General features: G+C 39.7%; 1 protein-coding gene across 11 annotated transcripts in view; it reads left to right on the top strand.

Moving 5' to 3' along the window:
* TPP2 (tripeptidyl peptidase 2) overlaps positions 1 to 18,452 on the top strand; it is a 68,127-nt gene that overhangs the window by 16,914 nt on the left and 32,761 nt on the right. For 10 of the 11 annotated variants that reach the window (XM_058743344.1, XM_058743324.1, XM_058743335.1 and 7 more), the window contains exons 4-11: positions 1,269 to 1,373; positions 3,297 to 3,421; positions 6,332 to 6,495; positions 9,603 to 9,757; positions 10,371 to 10,447; positions 12,426 to 12,553; positions 14,652 to 14,751; positions 18,036 to 18,184. In XM_058743344.1, the coding sequence (XP_058599327.1) occupies positions 1,269 to 1,373; positions 3,297 to 3,421; positions 6,332 to 6,495; positions 9,603 to 9,757; positions 10,371 to 10,447; positions 12,426 to 12,553; positions 14,652 to 14,751; positions 18,036 to 18,184 (1,003 nt within the window). Of the gene's footprint in view, positions 1 to 1,268; positions 1,374 to 1,412; positions 2,682 to 3,296; positions 3,422 to 6,331; positions 6,496 to 9,602; positions 9,758 to 10,370; positions 10,448 to 12,425; positions 12,554 to 14,651; positions 14,752 to 18,035; positions 18,185 to 18,452 lie in introns of those variants that run through there. The other variant, XM_058743392.1, reaches the window with a different exon arrangement.

Raw genomic sequence — 18,452 nt, 5'->3', positions numbered from 1 at the left:
TGGCTCCCATATTTGCCAGTACCACTTTAGTAGATTGCTATAATACTGGTAGCTGATACAGGTTCAGAGTTGCAACTGCAAAGGAAGATGTGATCCTTGAAAATGAGCCTGATGGGTAAGACCTATGGAACGTTTCATCTCATCATAGCATTGTTATTTGCTTCTCCAGGGGGTCCGTGAACCATAAGAACTACTCAGCATGTTGCATATATAACCTTTACTTATTTGATTCTCATCGTTCTGCAAAAAATAAGGTTACAAAAAATGCATATAACTTACTGGATACTAATTTGTTTTAAAATTTCAGGCTGAAATACACATAAGGGTATTATGCACTATCTTAAATTTAATCAGTTGTATCAATAAGATGCAAATTAACATGCAAATATAGAGTAAGTTAGTATCAACCCCCTCCTTAGCTCAGTGGAGTTGATTGTTTTACTGGAAAGGATTTTTTTTTTTTTTTTTTTTAACTAGCAGACCTCCACTGGGTGGCACTATGGGTTAAAGACAGCAGAGATGAAGGTGAGACCAATTTCAGTAACAAAGAACACTGTCAAATCCAAGACAGGAAAAAAACAAGCCAGGAAGGGAGGAAGTCTAGGAAGCCTGCATGTCTCTCTTGCGGCCAGTCTTACTCTTGTGCTCCGCCTGCATGGCGTAAGGCAGTCCTCAGTTCCCTAAGGGCCAGTGTGTAGTATTTGCTTTTATTGTAAATGCCTGGGAATTCAGTTTTTTTACCTGACATGCTGTTATTAATCCTTGGATGGGCTGAAATTGGGACATACGATGTTATCAAAATACATTTGGTTGTGCTTTGGTAAATGTGTTCTCTTAAAACCCACGTGTAGGGGCGCCTGGGTGGCTCAGTCGGTTGGGCGTCTGACTTCAGCTCAGGTCATGATCTCGCGGTCGTGAGTTCGAGCCCCGCGTCGGGCTCTGTGCTGACAGCTCAGAGCCTGGAGCCTGTTTCGGATTCTGTGTCTCCCTCTCTCTCTGCCCCTCCCCTGTTCATGCTCTGTCTCGCTCTGTCTCAAAAATGAATAAACGTTAAAAAAATTAAAAAAAAAAAAAAACCCACGTGTAGTGAATAGTTTTAGTAATTGACCCATTGCTTTATCAACTTGATGATAAATGATTTTTTTAGCCTCTGTGTGAAAATTGTGTACCATCACAACTGATAACAATTAGGTCCATATATAAATGACTGGCTAGGTTTACCTGGGTATTTGTCAACCTCGTTGTAAGGTAACTTTTCTGTCTTGCAGAAAGAACGGAAGGAAAAAATCTGGGATCCTGTTCACAGGGTGGCCCTTGCAGAAGCCTGTAGAAAACAAGAAGAATTTGATGTTGCCAACAATTGCCCTTCTCAAGTTGGTGCCAGTGGCTTTTATTTACACGTTACCACAGAACCATATTTCAGAGTTCTCAGAGAATCGGCAGACTTTTTTCACAAGTTTTAAATTGTTTAATTTTAGTAATTTTTCTTTTATTCTGAAATCAATTTACACATTTTTCACAACTTCTCATGAATTACCACAAAGTGAACACTCCCTCCCATACCTCTTCCTAATCATTGCTCCCTTCCTCCTCCAAAAGCAACCACCATTGCCTGTTTTAAATTTGCAGAATGGAATCATACAGTGTGTCCTTTTATACATCACTACTTTCAGTCAGTGTTATGTTTGCGACATTCATCCATGTGTGAGTGTGGAAGGAGTTTGTTCATTTCTCTTGCTTATGATGGATGCACCACAATTCATGCGTGCATTCTGCAGATCAATACTTTGTTTTCAGTTCTTGGCTCTTGTGGAAGATGCTGTTTTGAACATTCTCGCGCGCATGTCTTTGGTGGGTCGTAAAGGGGTAGTTCCAGTTCATATTCCCGCAAGAAGGATATGAGAGCTCCCATTATTTCACATCGTTAAATAGCTGTTACATTTCTTTTAATCAGTTAATCAAATGAAGATAATGTCTTGGTTTATAAGGAAAACAATACGTGCTAGTTGCAGAAACTTTTGGATAACACAGGTGTGTAAAGTAACAAGCAAGAGCCTCCAAAGTGCCACTCCCCAGGGATGGTACCAACAACCTGATGTTTATCCTTCTGAATCTTTCTTTTAATGCATACATGTACCTTTTCTTAATCAAAAGTGGAATGGTATTGGTGGTTGTCAGCCCTGGCTGCAGATTAGAATCACATGAAGAGCTTTGTGCCCTAGAGAGGAATTAAATCAAAGCCTTGGAGGAAGGCTGGCATTTTTTAAAGCTCCCTGGAGCTTTAATTAATGCACAGTTAGGGGCGAGGACTACTGGCCTCAATAGATCTACATACACATTTAACTTGCATTTACTTAATCTGCGTACAGCATCCCCTTTAATTGGGTAATTCACCCTCTTTAGCTGCATTATTTTCTGTTAGGTCACTGTTTGTCCTTCAGCCTCTTACTAGTCACATTAAATGTTGTATTTCAGGCAGTACGCATATCAAGTCAACTTTATAGAAGGAGGGATCTAGATTTAATTATCCATTTGATTTTGTTTACCAACAATGTCTGTATAATTGTTTTTTTTCCTTTAAGGAGGAGTAAATGTTGAATATATTGAATAACTAAAAATGAAGCGTAACCAGATTTTTGGAACATATGGAAATTACATTTTAATTCAGTAGGACTGTTCAGGTGAATGTAGAGCAGTCTAATGTAGTACGTAGTTTAAACAAAAATAGTTGGCGTGTAACAGTTCTCATGGTGATGGATCAGAATGGTTAAATAGCTTATCTATACAAGGTCAGGAATATAGTATGTGTTTAGCATGTTCTAAAAGACAGAAGGTAATTTGTGGTTTCTCTTATTTATTTGGATTCTTAAACAGATTTCAATGGAAACAATCCTGATTAAAAAAAAATCTAAAGGTCAATAGATAACCTATTTTATAGCCATTTTAGAGTTAATTTTGGAAATTAGTTGTGCAGATTATAGATACGTGACTGACATAAGTCTTGGTCAAATGATACCATCAACATGGAACACTGTGTCTTTCCCAAAGCGGTTGGAATAAATAAATGAGAGATTGACTGAAAGAAGTATTATTTTTAAAGTATTCAATATATTAATTAATATCTGCATCATTAAATTGAACTACAAGTTGCATAGATATAAAAAATAATTCTTACATTTTTCCAGAGTAAAATGGCTTTCCTGTTGGTCACACTGTGTCTTTGGTTACATGTTAATATGTTGTGTGTTTCAAGAGCACAAAATGTACTAATATTAATATATGTTCTTATTGATTAGGCAAATAAACTAATCAAGGAGGAACTTCAAAGTCAAGTGGAATTGCTAAATTCTTTTGAGAAAAAATATAGTGATCCTGGCCCTGTGTATGACTGCTTGGTGTGGCATGATGGTGAAGCCTGGAGGTAAACGTCATGTATTATATAGATCTTCACTTAAAGCTGTTTTTATCTACTCTGAAGAACATTAAGTTCTCAGAACCGTCCAGAGAATTGGTTTAAGTGACATTAATATCCCTAAGCAAAACTGTTGGACAGCCGAATTGGCTTTTGGGTAGTTTTGGATAAGCTCTTTGAACTTCTTGGTATTTTAGGTGCTAAACCTGTCCCTTGTGTGTTTTAAAGAAGCTTGTTTCATTAACCAGACAGTAACTTAACCAGATAATAGCAGGTTAATCATTGGTAGACATAGAAATGTTCCTGACCAGAGCTGGGCAGTTTGGAAAGTAACTGCAAGAGAATACTAGATACAGAACTGAGCGTATGTGGGAAATATTGGACAGGGACTTAAGGAAATATTCTAATATTCGCAGGGATGGGGTAGTGGGACAATAGGTGGTTCAGTTCTAATGTTTCCTGCATGTACTGAAAACACTGCCAACTTTGTCCTGAGGAAAATATGTTTCCAAGGTCCTTAAGGCAGTTGACAAAGGAAGGGATCCATGCAACGGTTTGTCGACATTATTCTAAGACAGCTTTTAGAATTTTTGCGTTGGAAATGAAACTTAGAGGAAATAAAATCTGAAGTCACTGGAGTAACACTTTAGAAAATGTTATAATTAATGAAAAATGCAGCAGAATTGTGGTTTCAGGTGCTACTGGAAATAATTTTTCTGATTGCATTGTACTGTATATCGTGTAGGGCTTCGATTCCCTGCCCCCATCTCAGGGTTAGACACAGAATTTTTTGAGGAGAATCTTAGAGACCCCAAATTACCTAAGGCGAGTCTTGGCACTGTCATTTCAAAACTGCCGGCCACTTCTGAGGGGAGGTAAAGTGACCTTAAGTGCCTTGGTTTTTGTTTCTACAGACTGTCAAATCTGCCCTCCTCCTGCCACGCTTCCACTGTTGAACCCATATCACTACCCTTAGCAGGGAACCCAATAGAACCATACTCTTAAGTATTCGTCAGGATGTACGGGGTCAAACGCAGTCACTCTCTGTTGAGAAAACTGTTTACAGAAGATTACTTGAAGGAAAGAACTGTTAGTTGGTTTCTTTTCAGTGGTTTTTGACCTTGTTTTCTCAGGTTTCCTTTGAGTTGGATGAAAGCTGTGGACTTTTTTCATAGAGGATAGGATGAAGAAATGTATTAAAAATGTCCAGGAATTTATAACCCATGCCCCCTTTCCTGCCCCCTACCTTCCGCAAGTACTCTAATCCTATCCGTGAACCTCATCTCCATGTTCCCTTTCTGGTATGCTAACACCTGTTCCTTGAACTGAGCCAGCCACCTTCAGAAAGTTATACCCTGCACCAATATGCATACTTGGCCTCTGTGGAATTACTTAGGGGAGTCACTCAGTTTTATGTTGATATTTTGATATGGTGCTTGAAGTGTTGAGTCACTGCATGTTGACAGTGGTTACAAGAAACTGATTTTTGGAATGTGTCACTGTATTTGCTATGAGAATGTTGTCAAAGATGTTGATTCATTCATTCTTTCATCATTGGGCAAATATTTGAGTACTTTTCTTCGTGCCAGGTAGACTCTAAAGAAGCTATTCCGTGGACTCTAGACTCTGTGAAAGCCAGTGTGAGAACATCTGAGCCCGTCCAGGAAGCATCAAGAAAGATTTTATTGAAGGATCAGCTCAAGTTAGCAGACAGGGAAGGGGCAGGGGTTAAAGGTCCAGGAAAAGGCCCAGAGGAGATGGAGAGACTTCCAGGGATGTAGAATGTTTCATGGGCTGGATGAAAATGGGGCAGGACTTCCGAGATGATTGCCGGGATGGAGAACTGGCCAGTTACATCTGTAACTTTTAAGAACCCCAGGTGCTAACTGTTTTGGCAAATAGGATTTGGTGGCATACGTTTTACCTGTTGACCTCAGTCCAGATTCCATTTGACATGCTACTTGTTTCCTGCTTGCTCATTTCCATTAGTGTTCAGTCTCCTCTGTCTTGCTCTACTGTATGTCTTTTTTTGAAATGCCATAAATCATTTTAGCCGCACACTGATTGGGTATACATAAAAACAAACAGTTTCAGAGATCCTTCTGTCTAAATTGTCAAAGTTTGTTAATGAAATATGTGCCTTAATATTTATAATAAATGTCCTGTCTGTACTAGTGGGCTTCCATTAATTCATTGTAGCAATTGTGATTGACTCTAGCTTGTTAAAACACAATTCTTCTTATCTAGAAAGTGCACACAAAGGCCTAATAGCTAAAAACATAATATTGACCTTAAATGATGTGCATTCCACTTATGACTTTTATTTTAGATTTATTTAGTTTTAACCAGACTATTTTGTAGTATTTGGAATACATATTGTAAAAACTACAGAGGTAATAAAATGGGGAAAGAGCAGACAGGACAACCATAAAACTATGTAGAAAATGCTGTTTGTAAAAAGTAAATGTTTGCCTGAGGCTGTTACAACTGTGGGGAGGGGATGAGGCAGTTTGTCGTTCATCTAGTGTCAAGAAACCTTCATCCGCCATTGGATTCATTAAGCCAATTCTAAAAGAAGGGAGTAAGGCCTAGGCTGTAAGTCGTGATCATCCTGAATTAATCTGAAACTCTAGGCCAAGCTTTGGTGAAATTTCTTACGTAGTTAAATGGTTTTCTCCCTGGACTATTGTGATGGACAGTGTTCCTAAAGCCTTTTATCCATGGCTTCATTTAAGGGCTGGTTCCTTTAAGCTTCTTACTTAATCGTTACTGATGACTCTGAGACAGAGGACTCTAAACCTGGCAGTTACTGTGTTTGTTGTCATAAAACAGGGCAGTAAGAAGGTACCTAATAGACCATACCACATTATTTTTGGAAAGCCGAGAAAATAGATGAGTTTCACTATTCTCAATTTACAGAGCCTGCATTGATTCGAATGAAGATGGGGACTTGAGTAAATCTACCGTGTTGAGAAACTACAAAGAAGCCCAAGAATATGGTTCTTTTGGCACAGCTGAGATGTTAAATTACTCTGTTAACATATATGACGATGGAAACCTGCTGTCCATTGTGACCAGTGGAGGTATTTTGTTTCCGATTTGGTAACTAGAGATAAACTTGTAACGTGGTAAGGTGATAAATTTCTGTAGCCAAGAAGAAGCCTTATAGAGAATTTAACTTAGAGATTCCACCTAAAGAACTAAGTGTGTGATAATAAATGGGATTTGATTCCCTGGCAAGGTGTTGTTTTCTTTAAAGTTGTAACCATGTAGGATCTATTCCAAGAATACAGATGTAGTCCAGCCACAAAAAAAAAACACCCAACATAATTCATCTTATGAAAATTCTTTTGGAAGGAATTTTACTTCTGTGTTGCTGACTCTTGAGCAGTTCACCAAGTACAGAGTCGGGTAAAAAGATCCTCATGTGGCATTCTGTGTAATTTCAAAGAAGTGGGAAACTATCCATATACCCATGGACAAAAAAGTTTGTTTAAAACTGTGTATTGTTGGGGACTATTATATAGCAAAATGAATAAATCTACATATACCAATATTCATAAATCTCAAATACATAAATTTTAAATAAAAATATATTGATAAAACATTTGTGTAAAATTGTAAAACATGCCAAATAATACCACACAGTGTTCATGGGTGTATGTGTTTGTATGATAAAAATACAGATGGGAAGAATCTACACCAGCTTCTACATAGTGGTTACTTCTAGGAAGGGAGCCAGGATAGCTTTAACCCTTTCTTACCCCCCCTCACACTATTACTGAATTATAGTTGAAGTACAATAAACTGCACATACATACACAATTTGATAAGTTTTGATAGACATGTACACCTAGGAAGCCATCACCACTGTCAAGGTAATGGACATATCTATCACCCCTCCCAGTCTACTTGTCTTCCTTCGTAATCCACCCTGATGTACCCGCCCCATATAGCCACTGAACTGCTTTCTGTCAGTGCAGATCCTTCGTGTTTTCTGGAATTTTATAGAAGTAGAATAGTTCCGGTATGAAATCTATCCATATTATGGTTATAAATAGCTAATTCCTTATCACTGAGTAGTGGCTCATTGTGTGGATACACCAGGACTTACCCACTCAACTGCTGGTGGACACTCAGATTTTTCCAACACTGGTGTGTAGGTCTCTGTGCAAATATGTTTTTGTTTAATTTGGACTGGTATCTAGACAAACCAGTTGGGTATGGTAAATATGTTTAACCTTTTAAGAAACAGTAGCTGTGCCCTTTTATACTCCACCAGCGGGGTGCGAGGGCTCAACAGCTCCACATTCTTGTGCACATGTGGTGTAGTCAGCCTCCTGTGACATTTAGATGCTCTGACTTGTAAGTGGTGATGTCAGGTGTTTTGGGGAGGAGCAGGGGCGGGGGGGATTACATTAAAATCTAGCTTCCCCTTTTTTTTTTTTGAGAGAGTGCATGTGAGAGTGGGGGAGGGGAATGGAGGGATAGAGAGAGGGAGAGAGAGAAAATCTCAAGCAGGCTTCATCCCAGCACAGAGCCCAACACAGGATTGAGTCTCACAACTGTGAGGTCATGAGCCAAAATCAAATGTAGGATGCTTAACCGACTGAGCCACCCAGATGCCCCAAGCTTCCCTATTTTTAATTGGGAAAAATGAGAAAGGAAGAATGGGTAATATTGGGTCCACAAAGGGGACACTTCTGCGTAAACACATCAAGAAATAAAACATTGTCGAAGCCCATCATGTCTGTTCCTAAACATGCATCCTCTTAGAGTTAACCATGGTCCTGGTTTTTTTTTTTTATCACCGCATTAGATTGAACCATCCATTATTGCTGTTTTTATAGGTCAGAAATGATTAAATAGTGGCACTTTCACGTAGTTCAGTCTAACATAATGTGTTTCCATTTATATAAATGAAATTATTCAGTATATATCCTTTTGTATGTGGTTTCTTTAGAGCAACCTTATTTTTGTGTGCTTCATCTCATAGTGTTTAGAAGTAGTTGATAATGGGGCACCTGGTAGCTCAGTCGGTTGAGCATCTGACTCTTGATTTTGGTTCAGGTCATGATCTGACAGTTCCATGGGTTCGAGCCATGTCGAACTCTGCACTGGCAGTGCAGAACTGCTTGAGATTGTCCCCCTTTCTCTCCCCCACCCCCCTGCTTGCACTGTCTCTCTCAAAATTAATAAATAAACTTAAAAAAAAAAGTAGTTTAATATTTATTGCTGTGTGATATTCAATTCATTAATATACTATGTATCCATTTACCATTGATGGATCTTGGAGTTATTTCAGGTTTTGAATTTTGCAAGCAATGCCACCGTGAATGTTTTTGCACGTATCTTTTAGTGTACATGTGCACGCATTTGTGTTGGGTGTATAGCTGGAAGTAGAATTCCCGGATTGTACGGTATTCCTGTGTTCAGCTTTCTGTAATGCTGGTCTATATCCTGCCAGTAGTGTGTGGCTGTTGTCAGCCATAAAGTTTTAGCCATTCTGAAAGGTATGCCGAGGTATATCTCATTGTGGCTTTTTTTTTTTTTAAAGGTTTATTTATTTTTTTTAATTTTTGAGAAAAAGGGTGTGAGTGGGGGAAGGGTTGAAAGAGAAGGCAGAGGAGCAGAGGATCCAAAGTGGGCTCTTTGCTAACAGCAGCAAGCCTGATGTGGGGCTCTACCTCACGAACCACGAGATCATGACCTGAGCCGAAGTTGGACCCTCAACTGACTGAGCCACCCACGTGCCCTCTCATTGTGGCTTTGAACTGCACTTTCCAGATGACTTATGAAGTTGAACATCTTTTCGTATATTTATTTGACATTTGGTTATCATCTTTTGTGAAATGCTTTTCAAGTGTTTTACCCATTTTTCTCTCGGATCTGAAAGATAATATGGATTTAAGCTCTTTGTCAGCTGTGTGTATTGCAGATACTTTCTCACCTTTGAGACTTGGATCTTGTTCTCAATGGACGGGATAGAATCCAGGGTAGCAGAGTAATTCAAGGTTTCACTTTTTTATAAATTATTGAGAAGAGACTTAAGATGATAGTACACAATTAGATGTTAAAATGAGAGTATTTTTATTAGATTATTTTATTTTATGCTTAATACATAAATTGAATGCTTAAAACTTGGAACCCATGAAAATATTTTGTCATCTTCCCCTCTTGCTGCCTGTAGGAGCTCATGGGACACACGTAGCTAGTATAGCTGCTGGGCATTTTCCTGAAGAACCTGAACGGAGTGGTGTAGCTCCCGGTGCTCAAATTCTTTCAATCAAGATTGGCGATACAAGACTAAGCACAATGGAAACAGGCACGGGCCTCATAAGAGCTGTGAGTGTTTGTGAGGTGTTGATTTAGAAGATTAATGATGGATAGTCTTGGATATTTTTAGTCTTATAAAGTGTTCTTCAATTCACTAGGAATACATTAGACTGTATTTGGTATATAGGACTTGGTTTTAAGAAGCAAAAATGCTTATTTCAGTTTTAAATTATTTTTATTAAAAATTATTCGATAAAATTTTTTGGAAAATATGAAAATATTATTTATGTTTTACTTTTCATTTCCATTAAGCCCCTGACACACTATTTTGAGATACTTTAAAAACCCCAAACAGACCTTTTCACCAGCTTGCTCCATTGGTCTAGGAAGAATTGAACTCATAGTCTGCGTTTCATTTTAACGTATGGATTAGATTTTACTTGAACTTCAGTGATTTTAGAATTCAGTCAGAACCATTTCATTCTGCACCTGCTAGTTGTGTTTTTATTGACTACTTACTATACTGTGTCTCCACCTACCCTTTAAGTTTTTCAGCTTCAAAGTAGAATGGAAGTGGAAGTAGAATATGATTGGTTAAGAAACTGGGAGTCCATGCCTTTATTTTACTGGTCAGTCTTTCTGTAAATTGCTGCCTCAACTAGACTCTTCATCTTTTTAATAGATGATAGAAGTCATCAATCATAAGTGTGATCTTGTCAACTACAGCTATGGAGAAGCTACTCACTGGCCAAATTCTGGGTGAGTGTTCTCAGGCGCTCGTGAGCCACAGGCTCGAGCTGACGAAGAGCATTAGATGTTTCTGTGCCTGGGTGGCACGCCACAGGTGAAACCGGGCATTCCCCTGGCTCGGTAATAAGGGCGGGTCTCGTGGGCTCCCGGCCCCCGTTCTGTGTGTGATGTGGTCATTCCCTCCCAGCCGCCGAGACCCGCTGGCCCACCCGTCCACTGCTGCACTTCCCGTGTTCCCAAACAGTGTGCTTACCTGACGGAACGTAGACCGTGCATCTCGGTCGCTCAGCGTCGCCTTTGATCATCTGCATGTACTCTTACATGGCCTGCATGGCCGTTGACACCGTCTGTTCTCCTCAGAGACCTTCAGCGACCCTTCCTTTCTTCCCTCGGCTGATGTTCTCACCTCTTCCTTTCCCAGAGACGATAAAAGCCCTGAGAGGGGACTCCTGTCCTTCCTGCAGCCTACCCTGACCCCAGCCCCTCTGCCTTCCCTTCTTGTAGTAAATGAAGTGCCCGGGGTCAGAAGTCCCTCAAGCACTTGCTGTGTGGTTCCCATTTCCCCTCTCCTTAAAAACTCCCGTAATATCCCTCTCCTTTCCTGGATTAATACCACTCCACAGGCACGCTCTACAATCTGCTGCCTTTGAAACAGACAGATCTCTTCATTTCACACTGCTTTCCCTCACTCCTCCAGCAAAACTTGGTTAATGGTGTGTATTCACCACTTCTGAGGCTCTTCAGCACATTTTGACATGTGTCCCAGGTCTTCCTGCTGCCAAATCCAGTGGCTCAGCCTTGGTCTGTTACCTCAGCTTTTTTTCCCCCAGGGTAATAACTTTGAAATTATTTAAAGTGTTTACTTGCCTAGTCATCGTCTCTCCCCCATTCCCATCACCAGCCCATCCATATCTGCGTGTCACCCAGTGTCTGAAGCTCTTTCATAAAGCCCTACCAAAAGGGAAATTTTACCGAGCCTGGTTTGCTGTCCTCAAGCAACGTAATTCTCTCAGATAACCAGTATTAGATTTCTTGCGACATGTCCCTCCCCGCCCCACCGCCATAACAGTCAGCCTGTCGTGCTCATTTCTTTCCTGAATGTAATCTTGCCTTCTTCTCTTGCTTCAGGACCGTTTTCACCTAAGTGTATTTCTTTCTCTCTTCCTTTGTTTGACCTTCATCCTATTAAAGCCACCTTTCCCTGATACTCTTCCCCTCGTACCCCGTGATTGTTGCATCTTGGCCCTACGCCTTTTTTCCATTTCCTGCATTTCCCCAACTGTCTAACTTCGTTTCTTTTATTTAATACCAGTTTGCTTCTTGTTTGCTGTCAAGTTCTCGCTAGATTCTTTATTTTAAATCTTACTCTTAAGTTCTTCCTCTTGCCTGTTTCCCTTTCATCTTTGCCACTGCTCATAGATCTGCATAGGAATCCCCTGAGGAGTCACTTCTGACCAGATCATTTTAAGGGGAGGTGGGAGTCCAGCTGCCTGTTGCCCCACTGTCTGATCCAATCCCTGCCTGTATTTCAGTGTTTGCTTTTAGTCCTTTGGGTTTATTGTCCCTCCATCTATTCACCGTCGTGTCTAGCACTCTTCCCCGTTTACCGCGGTCTCACAACTCCTTCCTTACGCTGAGACCCAGCTGGGGTGTACCACTTGGACTGGCCGTGCCATGTTCCGGCGTTCTGGGGCTGGGTGTGCCACGGGTTACTTGCCCTGCATTCGAACAGCGTGGGGTGTTATAAACAGTGGGAATAAAGCTAAACACGTATAGTTTGAGAACGTCCCCGAGTGATTCTCATGCACGCCTTCTTGTAGCCACTGTTTGAGTTCTACTACTTGGAACCCATATTCTAGTTTGGTTTCTACATATGCCATATTTGAAAGCATCTTCACAGTATACTAAGACATTTTTTTGAAAAGTGGGACAGTTTTCTATGTCCAAAGGAATTCTCTCTCTCTCTCTCTCTGTCTCTCTCTCTCAGGAGAATTTGTGAAGTCATCAGTGAAGCAGTGTGGAAGCATAACATAATTTATGTTTCCAGTGCTGGAAATAACGGTCCGTGCCTTTCTACCGTCGGTTGTCCCGGTGGAACTACATCGAGTGTAATAGGTTAGTTTACCGTTTCAGAGCTGGACTTAAGAACAAGCCAGCAAACCCCTCAGCGAATGTGATGTTAATCGCATCTCTTTTGCATGCAAGACACCGGGAACCTCCCGTGTGTGCCCTCAGGAAGCACAGGTGTAGTCAGACCTGCTGGTTCGAAGGCGACTGCAGTGAGTGGCTTATGGAAAGTACAGGCACAGCCGGGGCTCACAGAAGTGCAGTTGCTTCTGATTTGAGAATTAAGGTGAGGCTTTCTGAAGTGTGGCAGCGAGGATTTCAGTAGGCAGAAATGAGCAAGGGAAGGGTTTTCCAGACTGAGTGAACAACGTAAACACAGATGCTTGCTTCACTTTTTATTTACGGTGTATGGCGGCTAATTTTAGTGTGGTTTCCTCCTTTTCATTTCTTGTGGGACATACAGGAATAGTCAGATGTTGAGAAAGGGAGCTTTATTAATAAGAGCAGTTGAAACACATTTATTCCATGAATGTGACTTCCTTCCCGCTACTTGGTCTGTCGGATGTGATGCACTCAGTTGTTTTTTCACTGTCCTTGGAGGGGAAAAAATGCCTGTCAACAAGAAGAATTAAGGGAAATCAAAATGAGTTGTGCTCATAATATTAAAGTGGTAAAATTAGCTGTAGCTGCCAACCTGTGTGAAAACACCCACAGAGCATAACGCCCTCCCCGTTTATTATTATTTTTTTTTAATGTGAGGCATGAATGAGGAGGATGAACCGAGAGAACAAATAGGTAGTAAGTGATACCTGGAATTATTTTCTTTATTTTCACATTGAGAGCACTATAAGGCTTATACCTCTTAGCATTTGTAATTGGATGCATGACAGTAGAAACTGTTTGGTCCCAAATGATTTTTCTGGTGTATACATCAATAACTGCTTGAATAGATACATATTATAGTTGTTACTAAAGGCATACAGTTACTGTAGATGTTATCGATACATAGTAACATCTGGGTATCAAAGTTCAGAAACTAGTCCTTTAAAAATTTTTTTTAAATAATAGTGATCTTCAATTATAGGATGTGCTTTTATTTGTAGCTTCTAAATCTCAAGCAAGGTATAGCTTATTTTGTATGATTTAAAACTTTTTGGTTCAGTAATTCTGTTAAATCCTGTGTTGAGACAACAGTACCTACCAGTGATCTGTCCTTTGTATTTTAGTTCTTGAGATATTTTAAATAAAATGAAACCAAATAGGTCTGAAAGGTACCTACAGATCAAAATACATTATTCTCCCACAATACTCAGTATTTTGTCATGTTCTTACCCCCAGATTCACTGGAAATTTGTAAACTAAATTTTACAAAGTGATTACAGTTTTGTGTGTCTGCATTGTTAACCTAAATCCTGTTAACTCACCTATTTTATCCAGTCTTCTACTCTGTGTCTGTGTTTGCTATAAAGAAGAATTAGGAGCTGGTGGACCTGGATTGTAAGTCTTTCTCCACCAGTCCCTGTGAGCTTAGTAAATTTTTTTCAGCCCTCTCGAGGCTCTGTTTCCAGATTTCTAGAATGAGGAAACTGAGTTTGATCCCTATAGGTCTATGAATTTAGAGTCTTTGTGACTAGTCTGCCTTTACACATTTATCTGAAACACCGAAGCATGTTAATGTCTCTGCTGTTTGCTTGTTTTTACAGCCGTTTCAGGGGAGGGGGTACTGCGAACTTTATGGGTAAGAATATTGGATGCAGTGGTCATTTAAAAATGAAGACCAACTAATTCCCTTACTTTCCTAAAGTTATATTTTATAGTTTATAACACATTTATCTTTCTATCTTATACATACACACAGTTTTAGGTACATTATTATATTTGATTCACATAATAACCCTGGTAGATATTTTTATGGTCAAAACCAAAGCACCTCGTTTAACATCTGGTACATAGTAAACTTTCCTTATCAGATTTTCTTTCTTTCCATTTATGAGCAAGCACTAGGTACAGGGTGACTAAGGGATTTACCCAAGTGAGTAACAGTGATTTGGAACGAAGCAAGTGAACACATAAGCGAGTGAACAGTGGATTTGGAGTGAACATCTAATTTTGTGTCCTTTTGTTAACGATGAAATTCATCCCGTAGGTGTTGGTGCTTATGTTTCTCCTGACATGATGGTTGCTGAGTATTCCCTGAGAGAGAAATTACCGGCCAACCAGTACACGTGGTCTTCTAGAGGCCCCAGGTGGGTGAGAGTGGTACACGGTCTGTTACACATATTTTGTTGAACTACATGGTGGGGAGGAACAGAGTTTTGATAACTTTACCAGTTCTCTGGGTTTTTACTTTTTCAAGATTATCATTTTGATAAACAGTCTCATTTCAGGGAAACATCATTCAAGGAACAAATTATAATTATTTCATTGTTAGCTGTATGACATACCTGTTCTGAGTGTAAGATTAGAAAAATTGGTTGGAACCTGGTCAAATGTCGTAATGCTAGATTCAAATCCTCTGAGTTCAGGAATCTTCGTAGTCTTTTCTCAATAATTTCTTCTTAAAAAATAAGCTTATTTCAATGGTTGAGTGTAACGGTCATTGAAAGCAGTCGGGCTGTAGGTCTCCATGGGGATCAGCAAGCTTTGCCTGTGCCATCACATCAGCCTACCTAACTGGCCTAAACGCTACATCACTGCACAAGAGCAACTAGGGATACAGTTGGCTAAGGTTTATGTGTTTTACATTCAGTTAATAAAAGTATTATTAAATTTACTAATTCTCTTCTAAAGGTGATTTCGAAACGTTTTATCTTATAGTCAGTATAACACACCAAGTATTAGAAAATGTTTAAACCAGACTTTGTTGTTAGTCTTATTTGCCCATAGAACTATAGAATAATTAAAGAATTATTTTAAGAAAATGAGTTAGTCAATTATGGGGGAAACTTGGATTAGGGAGATACTGGTTCACAAACCCAGTTATTCTAGGAATTGAAAGAATTTGTTTCATGTTTTTACTGTGCTATGAACGTGGAATCGTACTTCAAATACATGGTTTAACTATTAGATTTAATTATTACGATATGAAGTCTAAAACATTGACTCATCATCACTGAATGAAGCACATTCTATGTACTATTTGAAAAATCTTCTTTGTCAGGAAAGGTTGTTAGACATACAGAATTTACTTGACTTCCTGGTATTTGCACGTATGGCACATTTGGTTTTTCTTAACAAATTTTTTTAAGTTTATTTTTAGAGCACGTGTGCAAGTTGGCGGGGGGGCGGGGGGGCGGGTACCAAGAATCCCAAGCAGACTCTATGCTGTCAGCACAGAGCCCTGCCACAGAGCTCTATCCCATGAACTGTGAGATCATGACCTGAGCTGAGATCAAGAGTTAGACGCTTAACTGACTGAGCCACCCCAGTGCCCCAAATACGGCATATTTATTAAAAGACACATTACCAAACAACGTCTACATAAGCATGTTTTGAATTTGTATTGCCTATTGTATTTTAGAAGAACATCATCACTTTTTAAGGATACTTACATAATGTTTATGTAAAGTTTTTTTTTGGTAAGGAATATGTAAGGTTTATATAAAGAATATTTATATGGGCGCCTAGGTGGCTCAGTCAGTTAAGTGCCCGACTTTGGCTTGGGTCATGATCTTGCGGTCCGTGGGTTCAAGCCCTGCATCAGGCTATGTGCTAACAGTACAGAGCCTGGAGCCTGCTTTGGATTCTGCATCTCCTCTCTCTTGCCCCTCCCCCACTCATGCTCTGTCTCTCTCCATCTCTCAAAAATTAACAAATGTTAAAAATTTTTTTTTAATTAAAAAAAAATATTTGTTTTTAAAGTAGACTCCATACCCAACACGAGGCTTGAACTCACAGCCCTGAGATTGAGTTGCACGCTCTATACCCCAGTAAGTCAGCCAGGAGCCCCCAAATTTTATTTTTTTAATGAAAATTGTATTTACATATCATGGAACCCTTTTTGGAATACTTACTAAATGTTTTATGATTAGCCACTTTAACAGAGTAGTGGGAAATGACTACAGAGAAGCAGGAAGTAGTTAGAATTCATGACTTTTCCTAGTTCTTTTTTCCAGTTGTGAAATGCCACTTGCTCGTTGTGAGTATCGATAGACAATACAGATGGTGCAGATCACATGGGGACATTTTCAAGGACATTCTTTTAGTTACTCTCCTCCTGTACATAAATGCGAGATCACATGATTCAGGCACCCCCATAACCTCTGTCACTCAGTAATACCATATGAAAATCTTTCCAGGTCAACAGGTATTTATTTACCTGGCGGTACTTGTTTTAAGGTATTCACTAAAGGGGGGGCGGGCACCGGCCTATTTCAGGAGGAGGATCTTATTTGCATTGCTTTCAGCTCTGTATAAATTTGAAACCAAATTGCACTAGTATTCCTAGCCAGGAATAAAAATAGTTCAGTCAGTGGGAGGAAGGGTGGTAGGAGGGAGAGGCCAACAATTTATGGGGAATTTATGGCCACTCTTCCAGGGAGGACACAGTAGTGTGTCATGTTATTCCTTTGCTTGGGGCACAGGGCAAAGCTTGTGTTTGCCGACTGTGCGATGAGCTCTGTGGATTTTTTATCTCATTAGATCTGGTGCAGTCAAAGCCCTAAACAAGGCGGCTGTGTTGACTTGAGCTGTCCAGGGTGACAGCCACGAGTCCCACGAGGTTAGTCTGAATTGAGATGTGCTGGAAGGGTGTGTGTCAGCTATTCAAGACTTAGTGCAAAAAAGAATGTAAATTAACTCATTTTTTTCTACCAATTACATACTGAAATTATATTTTGGATACATTGGTTTAAATAAAATACATTATTAAAAGGAATTTCACCAGTTGTTAGCTTTTTAAAAAAATTTTTTTAATGTTTGTTTATTTTTGAGAGACAGATGTGAGTGGGGGAAGAGCAAAGAGAGAGGGAGACACAGAATCCAAAGCAGGCTCTGAGCTGTCAGCACAGAGCCCGACACAGGGTTCGAACTTCTGAACCGTGAGATCGTGACCTGAGCTGAAATCAGACGCTCAACCAACTGAGCCACCCAGGCGCCCCACATTAGCTTTTTTTAAGTGGGGCTTTTGGAAAGTTTTAAGTGCCCCATGTGTCCCACATAATTCTTTTGGACAATGATGTATTAAATTTTAGACAAAGGCAAAGCTTCCACTTATTGCAGACAATAAAATACATTCATTAAGGAATCTGAGCAATGACATTTATTTTCCCTCTGTAAATATACCTGATATCTTTTACACATAACCCCAGATACACACGGACACACACAGATTTTGTTCATTTATAGGGAAAATAATTGCTATACAATGGAGAAATAGCTGTGCTGGTTATTTTTTTTCCGATTGATTCTGATACTACAAATTATCCGTGGTACTGTACTCTAATTTATTTGACCACTGGCATTTTTATGAATGCCCATGTTTATCGAGTCCTCAACCATCATAAGCAAACTTTAATGGCTTTTCATTCAGTGCCGATGGGGCCCTAGGAGTGAGTATCAGTGCACCAGGAGGAGCCATTGCTTCTGTCCCTAACTGGACATTGAGAGGAACTCAGCTAATGAATGGGACATCCATGTCTTCTCCTAATGCGTGTGGAGGCATCGCCTTGATACTTTCTGGTAAGGACATTGCTTAGTGCTCTGCTTGGTCTGACTTGGTACTGTTTCTAAATTCCAGTAAAGTGATGGTGAATCTTAAGTCTATAGCATAATATGAAGTCAGGTATTAGCCATAAAAAATAATTGAATAAATTTACCTTTTTGCAGACAGATGTTTGTGTTTTCTGAAGTTCTCGTGGTGAGAAATTGTGTAGAATTGGTAATGCTCTGGCCCAAAGTAAAGTTTAAGGTGGAGAAAAAATATGTGATTATAATTATTTAAATGTGC

Source organism: Neofelis nebulosa, chromosome 1 (genome assembly GCF_028018385.1).
Source record: "Neofelis nebulosa isolate mNeoNeb1 chromosome 1, mNeoNeb1.pri, whole genome shotgun sequence".
In the NCBI taxonomy this organism is placed as follows: domain Eukaryota; kingdom Metazoa; phylum Chordata; class Mammalia; order Carnivora; family Felidae; genus Neofelis; species Neofelis nebulosa.
This window is presented reverse-complemented; position numbering and strand designations above follow the sequence as displayed.